This window comes from Meleagris gallopavo, chromosome 2, assembly GCF_000146605.3.
Source record: "Meleagris gallopavo isolate NT-WF06-2002-E0010 breed Aviagen turkey brand Nicholas breeding stock chromosome 2, Turkey_5.1, whole genome shotgun sequence".
NCBI lineage: Eukaryota > Metazoa > Chordata > Aves > Galliformes > Phasianidae > Meleagris > Meleagris gallopavo.
In genome coordinates this window covers 75,397,203-75,410,922 of record NC_015012.2, presented here as the reverse complement: position 1 = coordinate 75,410,922, position 13,720 = coordinate 75,397,203, and the positions used below count along the sequence as shown (strand labels likewise).

At 40.8% G+C, this 13,720-nt stretch overlaps 1 protein-coding gene across 5 annotated transcripts in view; it reads left to right on the top strand.

Annotated features, from left to right (window-relative positions):
• CFAP206 (cilia and flagella associated protein 206) overlaps positions 1 to 12,852 on the top strand; it is a 13,204-nt gene extending 352 nt beyond the window's left edge. For 2 of the 5 annotated variants that reach the window (XM_010707648.2, XM_010707645.2), the window contains exons 2-13: positions 97 to 210; positions 821 to 904; positions 1,202 to 1,292; positions 2,339 to 2,527; positions 2,772 to 2,930; positions 3,943 to 4,151; positions 4,935 to 5,054; positions 7,038 to 7,236; positions 7,701 to 7,838; positions 9,841 to 10,034; positions 10,964 to 11,107; positions 12,251 to 12,852. In XM_010707648.2, the coding sequence (XP_010705950.2) occupies positions 97 to 210; positions 821 to 904; positions 1,202 to 1,292; positions 2,339 to 2,527; positions 2,772 to 2,930; positions 3,943 to 4,151; positions 4,935 to 5,054; positions 7,038 to 7,236; positions 7,701 to 7,838; positions 9,841 to 10,034; positions 10,964 to 11,107; positions 12,251 to 12,481 (1,872 nt within the window). In that variant the 3' untranslated portion in view covers positions 12,482 to 12,852. Of the gene's footprint in view, positions 1 to 96; positions 211 to 820; positions 905 to 1,201; positions 1,293 to 2,338; positions 2,528 to 2,771; positions 2,931 to 3,942; positions 4,152 to 4,934; positions 5,055 to 7,037; positions 7,237 to 7,700; positions 7,839 to 9,840; positions 10,265 to 10,963; positions 11,108 to 12,250 lie in introns of those variants that run through there. The other 3 variants (XM_010707647.2, XM_019613107.2, XR_002112359.2) reach the window with 2 other exon arrangements.
• Positions 12,853 to 13,720: the final 868 nt, after the last annotated feature.

The window sequence follows — 13,720 nt, the reverse complement described above, 5'->3', positions numbered from 1 at the left end:
GTCAACCGCCGGAGGGAGAGTGTATGGAGCAAAAGCCCAGTGACTTTCTTCTAACCGGCTTTCATTTTTCTTCCTCGGGTCGTCGGGGTGGCTAAGACCAGAATGTCGTGGGATCCGTCCGAAGGGGTCATAAGGCACATCATCCGCCAGGCGGGGCAGCAGTGTGCCGCCCACGGGCACCCCGTCTCCGAAACAGTGGTGGCTTTCATGGTAAGAGCGATTCCCGGCTGCTGGCAGGGCTACCGTGGTGCACCTGAGGCAAAGAGTTCCCCTTCTGTCACCAGCGTGAAGCGAGGACAAAAATCGGGCTGTGAGCAACCTGGTCTAGAGGGAGGTGTCCTTGCCTATAGCAGGGGGTTGGAACTACGTGGTCTTAAAGGTCTCTTCCAGCCCAAACCATCAACTTCATGTCAGGGTGCCGAAGCTGGAATGGCTGCGGCCCAGGAGTGACCCGAGCTGGGAATGGCTCTCCTTTGAGCTGCCCAGAAGTCCTAAAGGCCTGTAGGGTAGCTCTCAGTACGGGGCCTTAGAAACGTGAAAAAGCATTTTCATCCCTCTGAAACTCTGCGTGTGAACACCAGGTCCTGAAAGGGCCGTGGGCCCCAAGTCTGGCTTGTAGCAAAGAATAGGAATGACAGGAACATGAACTGTTGATAAATCACAAGGAGAACCAAAATAGATGTTGAAAGACTCAGTTTTAATTATTTCCTCTCAAAGATAAAGAAACATTGACTGCAGAGATTTTTCACAACTTAAGAGGTTATTTGCACAGAGTAGATGCTGTGATACAAATTAAAAGCTTTCTTTTGGCCATTTCTAGGTGAAAGCTGTTGTTCTAGATCCAAGAAATGACTTTGATGTGGATCAAATCCTTACGAAAAAGGATGTGCAAAATCTTATCCAGGTAATTCTGACAGGATGGTGAGTGTCAGTGCTTTGCTGAGACTATATCATTATATGTGGTAATTAAACTGTCATTTTATTTTGATACAAACATTTTCAGAGCTCTGACAACAGTTTCTACCATAGCTCTGTAGCTGAAGATTATGTGTTCACTCAGGTTAATAAATAGAATTTGCTGTGTGTGTAGGGAATGGAGGAAACTGCTCTGCAGCATTTCAGAACCTGTCTCACAATTGTGAGCAGTTGAGAAGTTTCCCAGCTAATTCAAAAGAACTCACGTCAGTGTCTCTCTTCTTAGCTCTGTGTTTCAAGGCTGCTTGACACAACAAACCCATCCCTGAGCACAATTAAGATGCAAGTTTACTTTGATTTGAACTATGCAAACAGAGGTAATTTCAGTATAATAATATTTAATTTTTAATAGAAGTGATTCATTCTGACTTTAGACTTTCACCTCTCCTCTCCCTGTAGAATCATAGATCATAGAATCATAGAATGGCCTGGGTTGAAAAGGACCACAACGATCATCTAGTTTCAACCCCCCTGCTATATGCAGGGCTAATAATGATTCCTTCCTAAATGAATGCTGGTGCTAAAGTAAAATAACAGGCCTTGGAGAAATGTATTATATAGGAGTGAGGTGTTTCAGCAAGCAAAGCTCAGGCTGCACCTGTGTATCTGATGGAGAACCACTACATGGAAATTCATTGGTGTAGCTGAAAGAGAAACTGATGGTCAATCAATATCCATAATTGAGAGCTATGAACAAGCTTCAACAACTGTGGTTTTAACCAAGTCTGCTTTGGTCTCATCAGTGGTAACTTTATATGGTCTCAGCAAGGAAGTTTGGAAGTAGAAGAAAAGTGAGATGGAGAGAATGTCTCTGCTGTAATTAATTTCTTACCTCAGTGGGACAGTGAGGGTTGGCTGGGACACAGAAAATGATACAAGAGTAGACAAGAAGTAAATATTTCCAGGAGATGAGAACTGTCATGGAAGCATTTTCTTCTTAGCATGTAATAAAAACAAAAACAAGCAAAATGAGGAAGCTGTTCCAAAGTCTTCTGGATGCAGTAAGCTCAGTAAGTCCAGTAAAATGACTTGTGAGATCCTATGTAATGTTCAGATTTGGTCATGTAACTTCAGGTGTGTATGTGTGTGTTAGGTGTCCTACTGCACTCACGGAGTCTGGTGAGGCAGAGTTGCTGCTTTAGTTACCCTGAACCATCTGGCCTCTACTGATGCTAATCTTGCTAGTTTTGCTAATATTTAACTTCACTGCAGTTAAATAGAAGAGCATGATACCTTGTACATGTCTTTTACATATCACTGCTTCAGAAACCTTCAATTGGCTATGGTTATGAATTGCCCTGTCTGCATAAGTCAAATTCCAAAGAATACAGGCGGTGCTTTCTAACTGTCCTTCTTTTTTTAGCTGAATTACTCAGAGAGCATCGTCGCGTTCTGGAGGGCAGGTTGGCTCCTCTGCTCAGGGACATCATGGATAGTCGTCCCCGCATGCAAGAGGAAATGAAGAATGTGTATCAAAGGATTGTTAGCTACGTGCTGCTGAGCTCTGGCCTGGGATCCCCAACAGACATTGAGGTTGTCAGGGAGGTCGTAGGTCTGTAAACGCTTTCTTGTGAAATTGGACTTTGGACTTCTCTTGTTGAAAAATAAAATGTCACCTTTTTGTTGATCTTTAGAAATAGATGTGCTAAACTGTCATGACTGCACGCTACCCAAACTGTCACTGCTCAGCTTTGATGTCTACATTTGCCATGAATTTTTGCTTCCTGTAGCTGTTGTTCAGGAGAGGATATTTTTGGACGTTTAATCACTTTTTTCCCTATTCTCTCACCTTCCAGCTGCGTTGCAGAGTGTATTCCCCCAGACAGCTCTGGTTTCTTTCCTATCACTCACTAAGAAGGATAAAGAGCAACAGCTAAAAAATCTTACCATGCTAGTCACAGGAATTCGGTTGTACAACAAGGAATGTGGGAAAGGAGGAAAAGGCATCGATGACTGTAAGTATACAAGCATGCATTTGGGTCGTCAATTCCTGATCTTCTTCACCAGAGTGCCTCCAGTTATACCCTGTCTCACTAAACAGCTTTGATCCTGGATCTGTAAAGCTGAAGGAAAAGAACAAATTTAGTATTTGATTATAGATTTCCATGCAGGCTACTATTCTGTTGTTATGAGAGAATCCTGTGTGGTTTAGAATCATAGAATCTTTAGAGTTGGAAGGGACCTTTAAAGGTCATCTCCCCTGCAGTGAACAGGGACATGCATAGCTAGATCAGGTTGCCCAGAGCCTGCCCCAGCCTGACCTTGAAAGTCTCCAGGAGTGGGGCATCCACCACATCTCTGGGCAAGCAGTGCCTCAAGGATCACACATATTCACTTCATGCACTAATTTACCTCAGAAAAACTTGCTCTTAGATCTCTTGCCATTAAGTGAATTAAGTGTGTAACTTTTGCCTTAAAAAGCAGTTAATTAAGATCTTGAAAGGGTACTGTTGATCCAATTAAAATTTTCTGTTGAGTAAGAGTAATGAGAATTACACTTAAAGAAAAGTTGCTTGGGCAATATCTGAATTCTGACAATTTAGAGTTACTTCTTCCGATTCTTAACATGTTCTCTTTTGCATTTTGAAACTTCCTATTTGTTTCACGTGTAAAAAACATCAGTAGGCATCTTGGAATATTTGAAAACGTGTATTTGGAACAGGGCAAGAGTTACCTTTGTTATTGGTATTTTACAAATGAGGAAACCTGTCAGTGTGCACTACTGAAATGCATCTACTGCAAAGCAAGACTCCGCACTGTCCTCGACTGTTGTATTTCCACAGCTGTAAATCTGACTTTACTGTAAGATACAGAAGTTGAATGTAGTACCCAAACATTTGGGAATGTAAGGCTAGAGTTCAATATTTAAATGGAATACTGCTTGGCTCTAATATTGCACTGTAACCATTTGCTCCTGTTTTCAAGCACTCTGTGTGTACATATCTTGTATTTGTTCTGTGTAAACAGTGCCAGCCATTCTGAACGAAGCCATCCCAGCAGCCACACAATCTATTGAAGACCATCTTAATGCTTGCCATGTGCTAGCCCACCATTACACTGCTCTGTTGGAATCCATGCATGAAGACCAGAACAGATACAGGCAGCTTAGTTCTTTAAAACTGAAAGAAGCACTGTTCAATGTGAGGCAGTATGAGGCCTTCCTTTGCATCCTTCTGGTGAGTTACCACCTTGTTGTATCCTGCAGGGTTTTATTGCAGTAGAAGGTATCCAAGTTACCTTCTTGTACAGGACTGGAAAAAAATCAAAATGAAAGAAATCAGAAATAATCAAAATCAGATGTTTCTCAGTATATGAGAACCTACATAGTCTGTCACGCTGAGCTCAGTACCAAACACGCTGGGTTTTGCTGCTGTCAGGTAAAAGGCAATGTGCATTAATTGTTTGTTGCAGTGTGACTGTGATTCCACTTCATTTCTGGAGGTTTTCTTTCCTGGGGAGGATGTGTCTTTTTATCACCAAAGGACTGCAAACGTAGGACATTTGCCATGTTTGCATTCTGAGACTCAGTCTGCTCAGACACTGCACAGATGACTGGAGAATTGAGATTCTGCCATCAGATACCTAGTAAGAAAAGCCAGATGACCTGAAATTAACTGAAGAAGATGTGGGTCAAGAAGATTTTCTTCTATTAAAAGCTATCACTCAAAAGAAAAATGAAAGAAAAATTATGCCTGTTCAGTTCATACATCATCTCAGTTTTAGGCTGTAGACATTCCCAACACTTGTGGAGTCATCCAAAGTCTTAAGAACACAATTTACATTCCTGAAACTTGTTACACTTATGAAGATCGTTTTATTTGCCTGTTTGTTTTTCTATTAGCCTATCTTTTATGTCATAAAGCTTAAGAAAATATTTCTTTTAATAATTTTTTCTTTGTTACTAAATACTTTTTTTTATTACTATCATCCTTCTTACCTGAAGTACATTCTTTTTCCAGTCTGACACAATTACAAGTGGCCAAGAAATTGAAAATTTGAATGTGGAGTTTACAGCAACCATGGAGCAGTTAAAAAGCACCATTCAGAATAAGGTCTCCATAGATACCAAAGAAGCTTTTGTAAGTATTTGAAAGGAAAACCTATTTGGCTTCAATTATTAAAAAATCATGAAACCATTGCAAAATACTTTGCAGGAGTGGTTTTGCCTAGTTTAAGAAAGAATAAGCTGCAAATGCAGCTTATAACAGCACTTTGAGTGGTTTTTGGGTGGGCAGCTAAACTATGGGACTTGATCTCAAGGTAAAAGGAGAGCAAGGTACAAAATGGGGGGAAGGAATGAAATGCTATTTTGCTGTGTCTCGAATCATTTGTCAGTATTTTTAGCATTATAGCAATATTTTCCTGTGTTGTTTCAATATTTCATCCTTCAGAATAAGTAATTAGAAAGCAAAATAAAGACTGATGTGGAGGGGGGAAGGAGGAATACCATGCATCCTGTGTCTACTCTGAGCAGAAAACTTGTGGAAAGAGTGTGATCTGGCACTATGTATGTGCTTGTGATTTTACAAGCCAGACGTTCTCATTTGGAGAACATTTACACTGCTCATCAAGTCGCTCAAATCAGATTTTCTCCTGTATCTTCACAAGGCTTAAGTGCTTGGTACACACTTTAATACAGTGGTAAAGAGAGAGGGAAGAGATGGGCAGTCTTTCCTCAGGGGTGGGTGAGAGGAGGAAGCCCAGTTTAAGCTCTGTAACTTCTTCTGGAAAATCATGTCCCCTCCCCGGTGACAGAAGAAGTCTGTGAAGATTCAGTTCACCGACCAGAGTTTAACCTTTCTGAATACACACTGCCCTTCTCCTCAGAAGCTGTCTCCTCCTGGCTGCTTCCTAGATTTCTTCTCTTCAAGTTGGTTAGTCATTTCTTTTCCTCTGCTGAGGGCAGAATATGTAATGTGATTTCATTTCAACGTTTGCAGATGGAGATTTTCTTGTTACAAAACAGATTTTGTTGCCTTTGGCTAGTTGCTGAGAAGCTGAATCTTGAGGGAATGTGGAGAAGCAGGATGTTCTGTCACTTAAAATTACAGAATAAGGACTATATTTGTAGTAAGCCTTTATTTCAGAAGACAGTAGATTTTATTAATATTCTTTTTATTCTAGTTTATTATAGAAAGAATGGTTTTGATCCTTGCTTCCTTTCCTTTCATTTCTTCCAGTTTTGTAACCTTAACATTCTCACCATGTTGTGAGGCTGACAGATTCCAGACCCAACTCTTTTGACCATTCATGTAATAATGCTGGTAACATGCATGAAATACAATGGTGTTGGCATCCATTTAGGATTGGTTGAAAATTCTCTCATAAACACTGCATGTTACCAAACACACGATTAAAGTAAATATTTATACTCCAAGCTGAAAGGCTTCTTCTATATGAGAGTACATGTGGATGTGAGGTTGCTGCTGGGAATGGCAGCTTCCAGTTTTGTTTGGAACGCCGTACCCATCTGAAGAGGCTTGCACACCATTTGTCTGATACACACCATAGTTGGCCACTGTGGCACTAAGTCCTCTGGAAGCAGAATGACAAAGGCAGGTCCTTTGAAGATAGGAGCTGGGAGGTTATTTCATTTGGTAGTTTAGTCAGTGTGGTTCATCTGGTTCTTCCTATTCCTGTATAACTTATTTCCAGCTACAGATCTGCAGTGTCAGTGAAGCTCTCAGTTCCTGGTATGGTCTTGGAGTAATCTGTTTGGAAAAGACTTCAGAATGAATCACAGAATCATAGAATCATAGAATGGCCTGGGTTGAAAAGGACCATAATGATCATCTAGTTTCAACCCCCCTGCTATGTGCAGGATTGCCAACCACTAGAAAAGTACCATCTGGCCTGTGGCCACACAGAGGTGCTTGGACACTGAGGTGGCAGTTCCATTTTCAGAGCCCTGAGCTTCCCCCAGAGTTTCTGAGTGCTGAAAGCCTTGTAGATTAGGTCAGCTTTGTTCATATCGTGGATTGTTGTGCACAGCATATGGGTTATGTTGCAGATACAAAATGATTCTGGATTTCAGATAATTTTCTTTTTTTTTTCTTCCCTAGCCTCTTTTTGTTGCAGCTTTTAACCTATGGTCCAGGTTTCAGGATGAGTTACTTCTGCTAAGCTTCCTCACAAATATGACTAACTCCCTGCATCAGTTCTTGGAAACCCAGTCACAGCTTTTTCCTGAGGAACTGCTAACATCTCTTCTGGAAGGAGTGACTGTGAAAACTGATAAGGAGAGGATAAGAGAAACCATGGGTACTGAAAGTTATTACCATTTTGTTTTCCTTCGTTTCTCAAGATTATTGAGGTGGTGGGTTTTTTTTGTTTTGTTTTGTTTTGTTTTTGTTTTGTTTTTTCTTCCCAAAATTATTTTTTGTAAAGATGATACCCCTAATAAACCAAGATATATTCAAGGAAATGCATTGTTTGTGAGTGGGTGAAAACGAAATAGGAGTACTTGAGATTACCATCTTTTTGCAGTTCTGTTTCCAAATAAAACTAATGCTTTTGAAGCTGGATCCCCCAGTACTGATTTTTCAGTCCTTCAGGGCTGATTCCTTAGGATCTCTTTTGAGGTAGATCTTAAATTTTGGGATTTGGGAATCTTGGCATTGCAGACCCCACTGTGAAGACAATAGTAATCAGCTCAGCCTGTAGCTTTGTTGTATTTTAAGCATCAGATGTCTTGTTACTGAAATCCTTCCCTTGTTAAACCACAGGGACAAGAGTGAATGTTTCTGACTTCAAGAACCAGGAATGGCTTTTTCCAGAAACTACCTCTAATTTTGATGAATTGTTAATCCAGTACCACGGCTTCTGTGCACATGCAATTGGTGTAAAAGGCCTCACCCTTCCAGGTATGCATTGCAGTTAGATGTTCTCCTTAATTTACATGTACACAAGTACTAGGGAAAAGGTGAAGACATATTCTGGAAGTGTCCTCTTCTGTCCAAGCTGGAGTTCTGCATTTTTGCGTGTGTAATTTTCTCTCCCAGATGATTTCCTCCGTTAAAGAAACATCCTTTAAGAAATATCCAGATAAAATGCCCAAAATAGAAGTTAGGAAGGCTTCAAGGGATGGTAGGCACAAGCAAGCAGAAGCAAAGCCAAGATGAGATGGATGAATGTTTCCTCTTTGCTATTTGTGATTTATATAACCTACATTGCAGCTGAATGCAGGTTTGTTTATTGTTGTCAGTGTGTTTTCATGTAGTCATTGGAAAATTGTCAGATACAGAATACTGTTTCTCTTTGTTGCAAACGCACACCTCCATGCCTTAAACAGTGGATATTTATTCAAACAGTAGATACAAAGTACCAAAAGTCTTCTCTGACAATAATACAAAATTGCTTAGTGGTCAGCTCATGGTTGGATTTTATTTGGTCTGGGCTAAGGTCACCTGTCTTGAAAGCAAGTCTCGTTTTAGCTGCTCCACCAGTTCGTATTTCTGTCTCCTTGTGTTTTATAGAATCTATCCATATGGACTATTTTAAACCTACAGGAGACTGGGAGGAAAATATGGCAATTTCTTGGCAGTATAAACAAATACATAATTCAATGGTGGTGTGAATATATTTAAACACTTAGTGCTGCATGTGAGAACAGCTGTCCCGGGTTGGACTGAAGGTCTCTCCAGCCTTGTATCTGATTGCTGGATGTGGTCAGTCATGGACACTTGAAGATCATGAGTAATTAAGTAGAAACAGTCCTTCTTTCATTATATTCTTCCCTGTTTCAGGAGTCAGTGATTATGGTGTTTCTTCAGATGAATGTTGAGTCTGCACCTTTCTGTTAAATAATCCTCAACAGAGGTTTTTCACTAATCTAATTGCTTTTTGAATCCATGTACAGTTTGCCATGAGATAATCTTATTGTCATTATGTCCCACAGTTATAATTACGTGTAGTATGAAAAGTACCTCTGTTAGAGAACGTTTTAAGCTCCAGCTTGGTAATTCCATCAAAGATTGTTTTCCTATTAGGAAAATTAGCAAGTAGTGATTTTATATCTAATGTTCTACACGTATTATAATCTCATATCATGTTATTTCTCATCAGTTGCTTGTTCTCAGTGCTGAGGAGGTTTCTTTCTTTGACTCTTCCTCTGTGGAAGAGTTAAGATCCAAACCTTGGATCACTTCCAACTCACTTCACATAATTTAGATTTTTTAATGAATTGGAACAAAATGTCGTATAGGAAATGTAGGCTTCTATTGTTTTTTTCTCCCCTTCTGTGTCCGAATGATTCCTGATGTTATTCATGCTTTTTTGATTGCCATTGAGTAGTGCCATTTAATATCTTCAGAGCACTACCTCAGGTGATTCTGGGCCTTTCCTAGACAAAGACAGCCCAAGCAGAGCCATTCACTGTAGTTGAGCTCAATTTGTATTTTCTTTGATAAGTTATTTGACTGTGATTGACATTTAATTTCTTTTTTTTACTTTATTGTCCAGCTTCTTGGCTGCTTCTTCTGCTTCTTCACTTAATTTCAGTGTTAGGCCCCTTGGTATAAAAGGGACTGCTGATCTGGAGATTTTAGGGGAAACATTTCTGGGTATGGGCAGTGTTTTTTTAACACCTTTCCTATACGTGTTTCATCCATTGTTTTTCTCACAGACACAGAGTTTAGTCTAGACTAAAGCATAGTGGTTGGAAAGTAATCAAAAGCAGTTGTGATGACCTAAAGAAATTTACTTTTCTGTATTTAAAAAACCTTTTTCCAGAGATTTATTCTGATTTCAAAAAAAGAAAAAAAAAAAAAGAAAAAAAGTGAAGCTGACTTGAGGAAAATGTATGACCTTGATTAAAAAGACCTTTTGGATTGCATATCATAGTGTTTTGGTTTTGTTTTTCCTTAGGAAATCCTGCTATTGGCATTCTGAAGCACAAGGACAGATGTTATGTTTTCAGTTCCAAAGAATCTGCATACATTTTTGCTCAAGATCCAGATAAGTTCATTCAACTGAATGTAGAAAAAGCAAAAGAACACGCAGAGCTAATTCAGCTGCTCAACCTTCACCATCAGTTTGGATACCTTGCTCCACATATGCGGGTACTCATTGCCCATGCCTCTTGCTGAGCAACTCTTGGATTGCTGGTTTATCTGTTCTTTCTAGAACGTAAAAAGAACAGGGATGATACCCAGAAGAATAATCTGCCTATCACACAGGATGCCTGTTGGTCCATCTCTTCCAGATCTTCAGGGTGTAGATAAGAAACATCTTCCCTTAACGTTCTCACCTTGTCTCTTACCAGGAGAATGTGTGGAGCTGAAGGATTATGGTAGTGGTATAAAGAGCTGTTCATCCTTAGCCAAGGAAAATCTTGTGTCTGATGTTTCTTTTCCTCATTTTTGCAAAATTGGCTTAAAGGAACAGAAAATAAATGCACTTGAAGATATGCCAGATACCGTATTAAGTAGAGCTTTCACTCAGAAGTTCATTTGTATGTGTTGGTTGAGGATGTGGTGATATACGGGACAGAAACTGTGGAATATATTGCACAATGAAAAGGGACTATGACCTCTAATAATGAATGTGATAGTTGTACCATGTGAAATCCAAGGGCTTGACTGGGTGTGTTAAACTTTCTCTGTGTTGCATCATGAATTCGAAACCCCTAGCAATGCAGAGAACATAGACTTGAACTGACCCTCGGTGAGAAACATAAGGTTTATATCCCACCTCTGCCAGAGAATCTCAGAATCAGAAAGGTTGGAAAAGACCTCTAAGATCACCTAGTCCAACTGTCAGCCTACCCCCACCATGCCCACTGACCGTGTCCCTCAGTGCCACATCCACACAGTTCTTGAACACAGTTTCTTTTCTTTTTAGTGAGGTCAGAGGATCAAAAATATTGTTGAATGTAAAAATCATTACCTACTTGCAATGTACAGGTTTGCAGGTTTCTTTCTGCTATCTTACTTAAATGCCTGTATTCTTCTCACTGATGACTTGCTTATTGTTTTTTATTTCCATCCAGTTAAGAAACGCAGACAAACTTCCGATGAAACCAATCACAAAATGTGACAGTGGTACTCAAACTGATACTCACATCTTGCCTCCAACTATTGTGAAATCCTATGAATGGAATGAGTGGGAACTGAGAAGAAAAGCTATACAATTGGTTTGTATTTTGTTACTGTCAGTGTGTAGATGTTAAGGTGTGTTCAGCAGTTTATCTTTAGCATAAGCAACTGTGTATGTTTTCTAATAGTTGAACACAGAGAGCTTACAAGCATATTTGTAGCTCGTTGGCTTGATCTGTTGAGAGACAAAGTGCTCAGGGTGGTTTAGTATCAGCATCTAGCCAGAAAACTCGAAGTGTTAAAATATTACTTTCTTAGAAAACATAACATTAGGCTGTAGATTTTCTACATCTAAGTGCTTCAACTTCCTCTGCAGTCACAGGAGATCTAGCTAGTGGAGTTTTGAAGAGTGTTTGGGTTCCTGATGGGAAGACCAAATTCCAGGCCAGCTTAGTCACTCTCCAGCCTCTACTGTCTTTGACTTCAGGCTCCACAACAGGACTGGACTCTGGGAACTTTCTCACCCCTTACTTATGTCGGGGTCTGAATCCCACAACATGAGGCTGTATTTGCTGTATTTCAGTGATAACATCATATGATTTACAGTGTTATACACCATTGGTGACATAGAAGAAGGAGCATACATTTTGCTAACTGCTGATTTTGTAATTTCAGCTCTTTGTAAGAAGAGGTTTTGTCATTGTATCTACAACAGATGCTGTGATTGAACGTGGCTTTCTTATTGCCATCATAATCATAGAATCATGGAATCATAGAATGGCTTAGGTTGGAGGGGACCTTAAAGATCACCTAGTTTCAACCCCCCTGCCATGGACAGGGTTGCCATCCATTGCATCAGATAAATAACATTATCTTCTGCCTCTTACCAAGGGGCTAGCAAGTAATGTCCTGAAAAAAGTTTGTTTCTTTTTTCCTTTTTGTTTGATAATCTGTGATACCAACCACCAAACTCCATCACATGAGGCACAATTACCAAAGAAAACACAAAACCAGCAAGAGGCTGACTTGAAATTGTGCAGGCTACACACAGTGCTGTTCACACGTTTATTAGTCTCAAGAGTTAATTCCAATACATTTTGAGTTGAGTGAAATGTGCAGTGGTACAGATCTGTGATGCCTACAGGTGTTACAAATGCAGAATGTGTAATGCCTATGTATAACAGCAGTGCTAAAATGTTCCGACAAAATTTTGCTTAATTTGATTCTTTTTGTCTCTTTAGGCCAATTTGCGTCGCAAATTAACTCACGCCATGCAGACTGATCTCAGCCATCTGAGAAGGGAGAACTCCACCCAAGTGTACCTGCCCAAAGACGTCAGCACCCAAACAAAGCGTGACAACTCAAGCAGTGTACCCAGACCACAGATTTTCTTGGCTGGTCTCCGAGGAGGATCATCTGCTACTACTGAAATGGTCAAAGTGGACTTAACAAGACCAGTAGATAAAGCCTAAGAGAAAATGAGAGACTTAAGGAAATATATTAATTATATACGAGAATCTCAGCATATATCTGAATTGAGTTACAGAAAAATCAGAGAATCATAGAATGGTTTGGGTTGGAAGAGACCTTTAAGATGATCTATTTCCAGCCCCCTGCTATAGGCAGGGACACCTCCCTCTAGACCAGGCTGCTCACAACCCCATCCAGCCTGCCTTTGGATGGCCCAAGTCTTTTGATTGCAGGAGCTGACTTATCTGCTGGGGCCTCCTAGTAGGATGGCATTAAGTGATAGAAATGAATCCTGAAACACACAGAAAAAAAAAAAGCAATTTTGAATTGAGGTGTGCCAGAAGACTTTAACTTAAACCAACATTTAAATGTGTTATGTGGTTCTTGGATTTTCTTGACATTTTAATAAGATGATTGCTTGCTGATACGCTGTCCTTAAGAGCCACAGCTTTGATTTTTGATAGATAGGAGATGCAGAGCCAATCCTGCAGCTCCTACAGAGGCACGGTGCTCGTTGGTGTTGGCTAAAACTGATGCCACGAGAGCCATCCAGATGTCACAGCTCTGCCCGTAGAGCATCATAGTAGAGGTAAAACCAGCAAGATGGGATCTCCCTCTGTCCCTGGGCTGTTCATGAATGTCCTTCCATGGCATAGGCCTGGTGAGTGTAGGCACACGCAAGGAGCCGGAGCTCTGTGGGATGCTCTGAGGTCTCTGCTGATTTCTGTGGGCTGACATCAAGCGTGAGGTGTGCAGGTGGGCACACAAAAGCAACTTGGAGCATCTTTTTTAAAAAGCTCTGCTTTCTTGTGTTTAAAAAGAAACTAAAGCCCAACAGGAAAAGGTTTTTAGCTGTACTTCATTGGCTCATGTCGTACTTTGTGTCATTGGATGTCTGCCTGTTTCCATTTGTTGCCATGCGCTTTGAACATTTTATCTTCAAGTCCTTGCTTTGTACCAACGAAGCGCTATTTACACACATTCACTGATAGAAAATTGATGATCCGAACCCCTTTCTCTTTCCTTATACAACGTAAAAGCAGTAGGCAGCAGCGCACAATACCGGGGAGCGCGGCAGCAAAGCCACGCACCGCACACGGCTTCTGTACCCTCGCGGCGCTGACTCCTCCACCCGCCCGCTGCTACCGGTGCCACCGTCCCCGCCGGCGGACGTTCTGCCCGAGCGGAGCCTCCGCCTCTATGGTAGAACGCGGAGGGGCGGGGCGCTCTAGGCGGCCGCG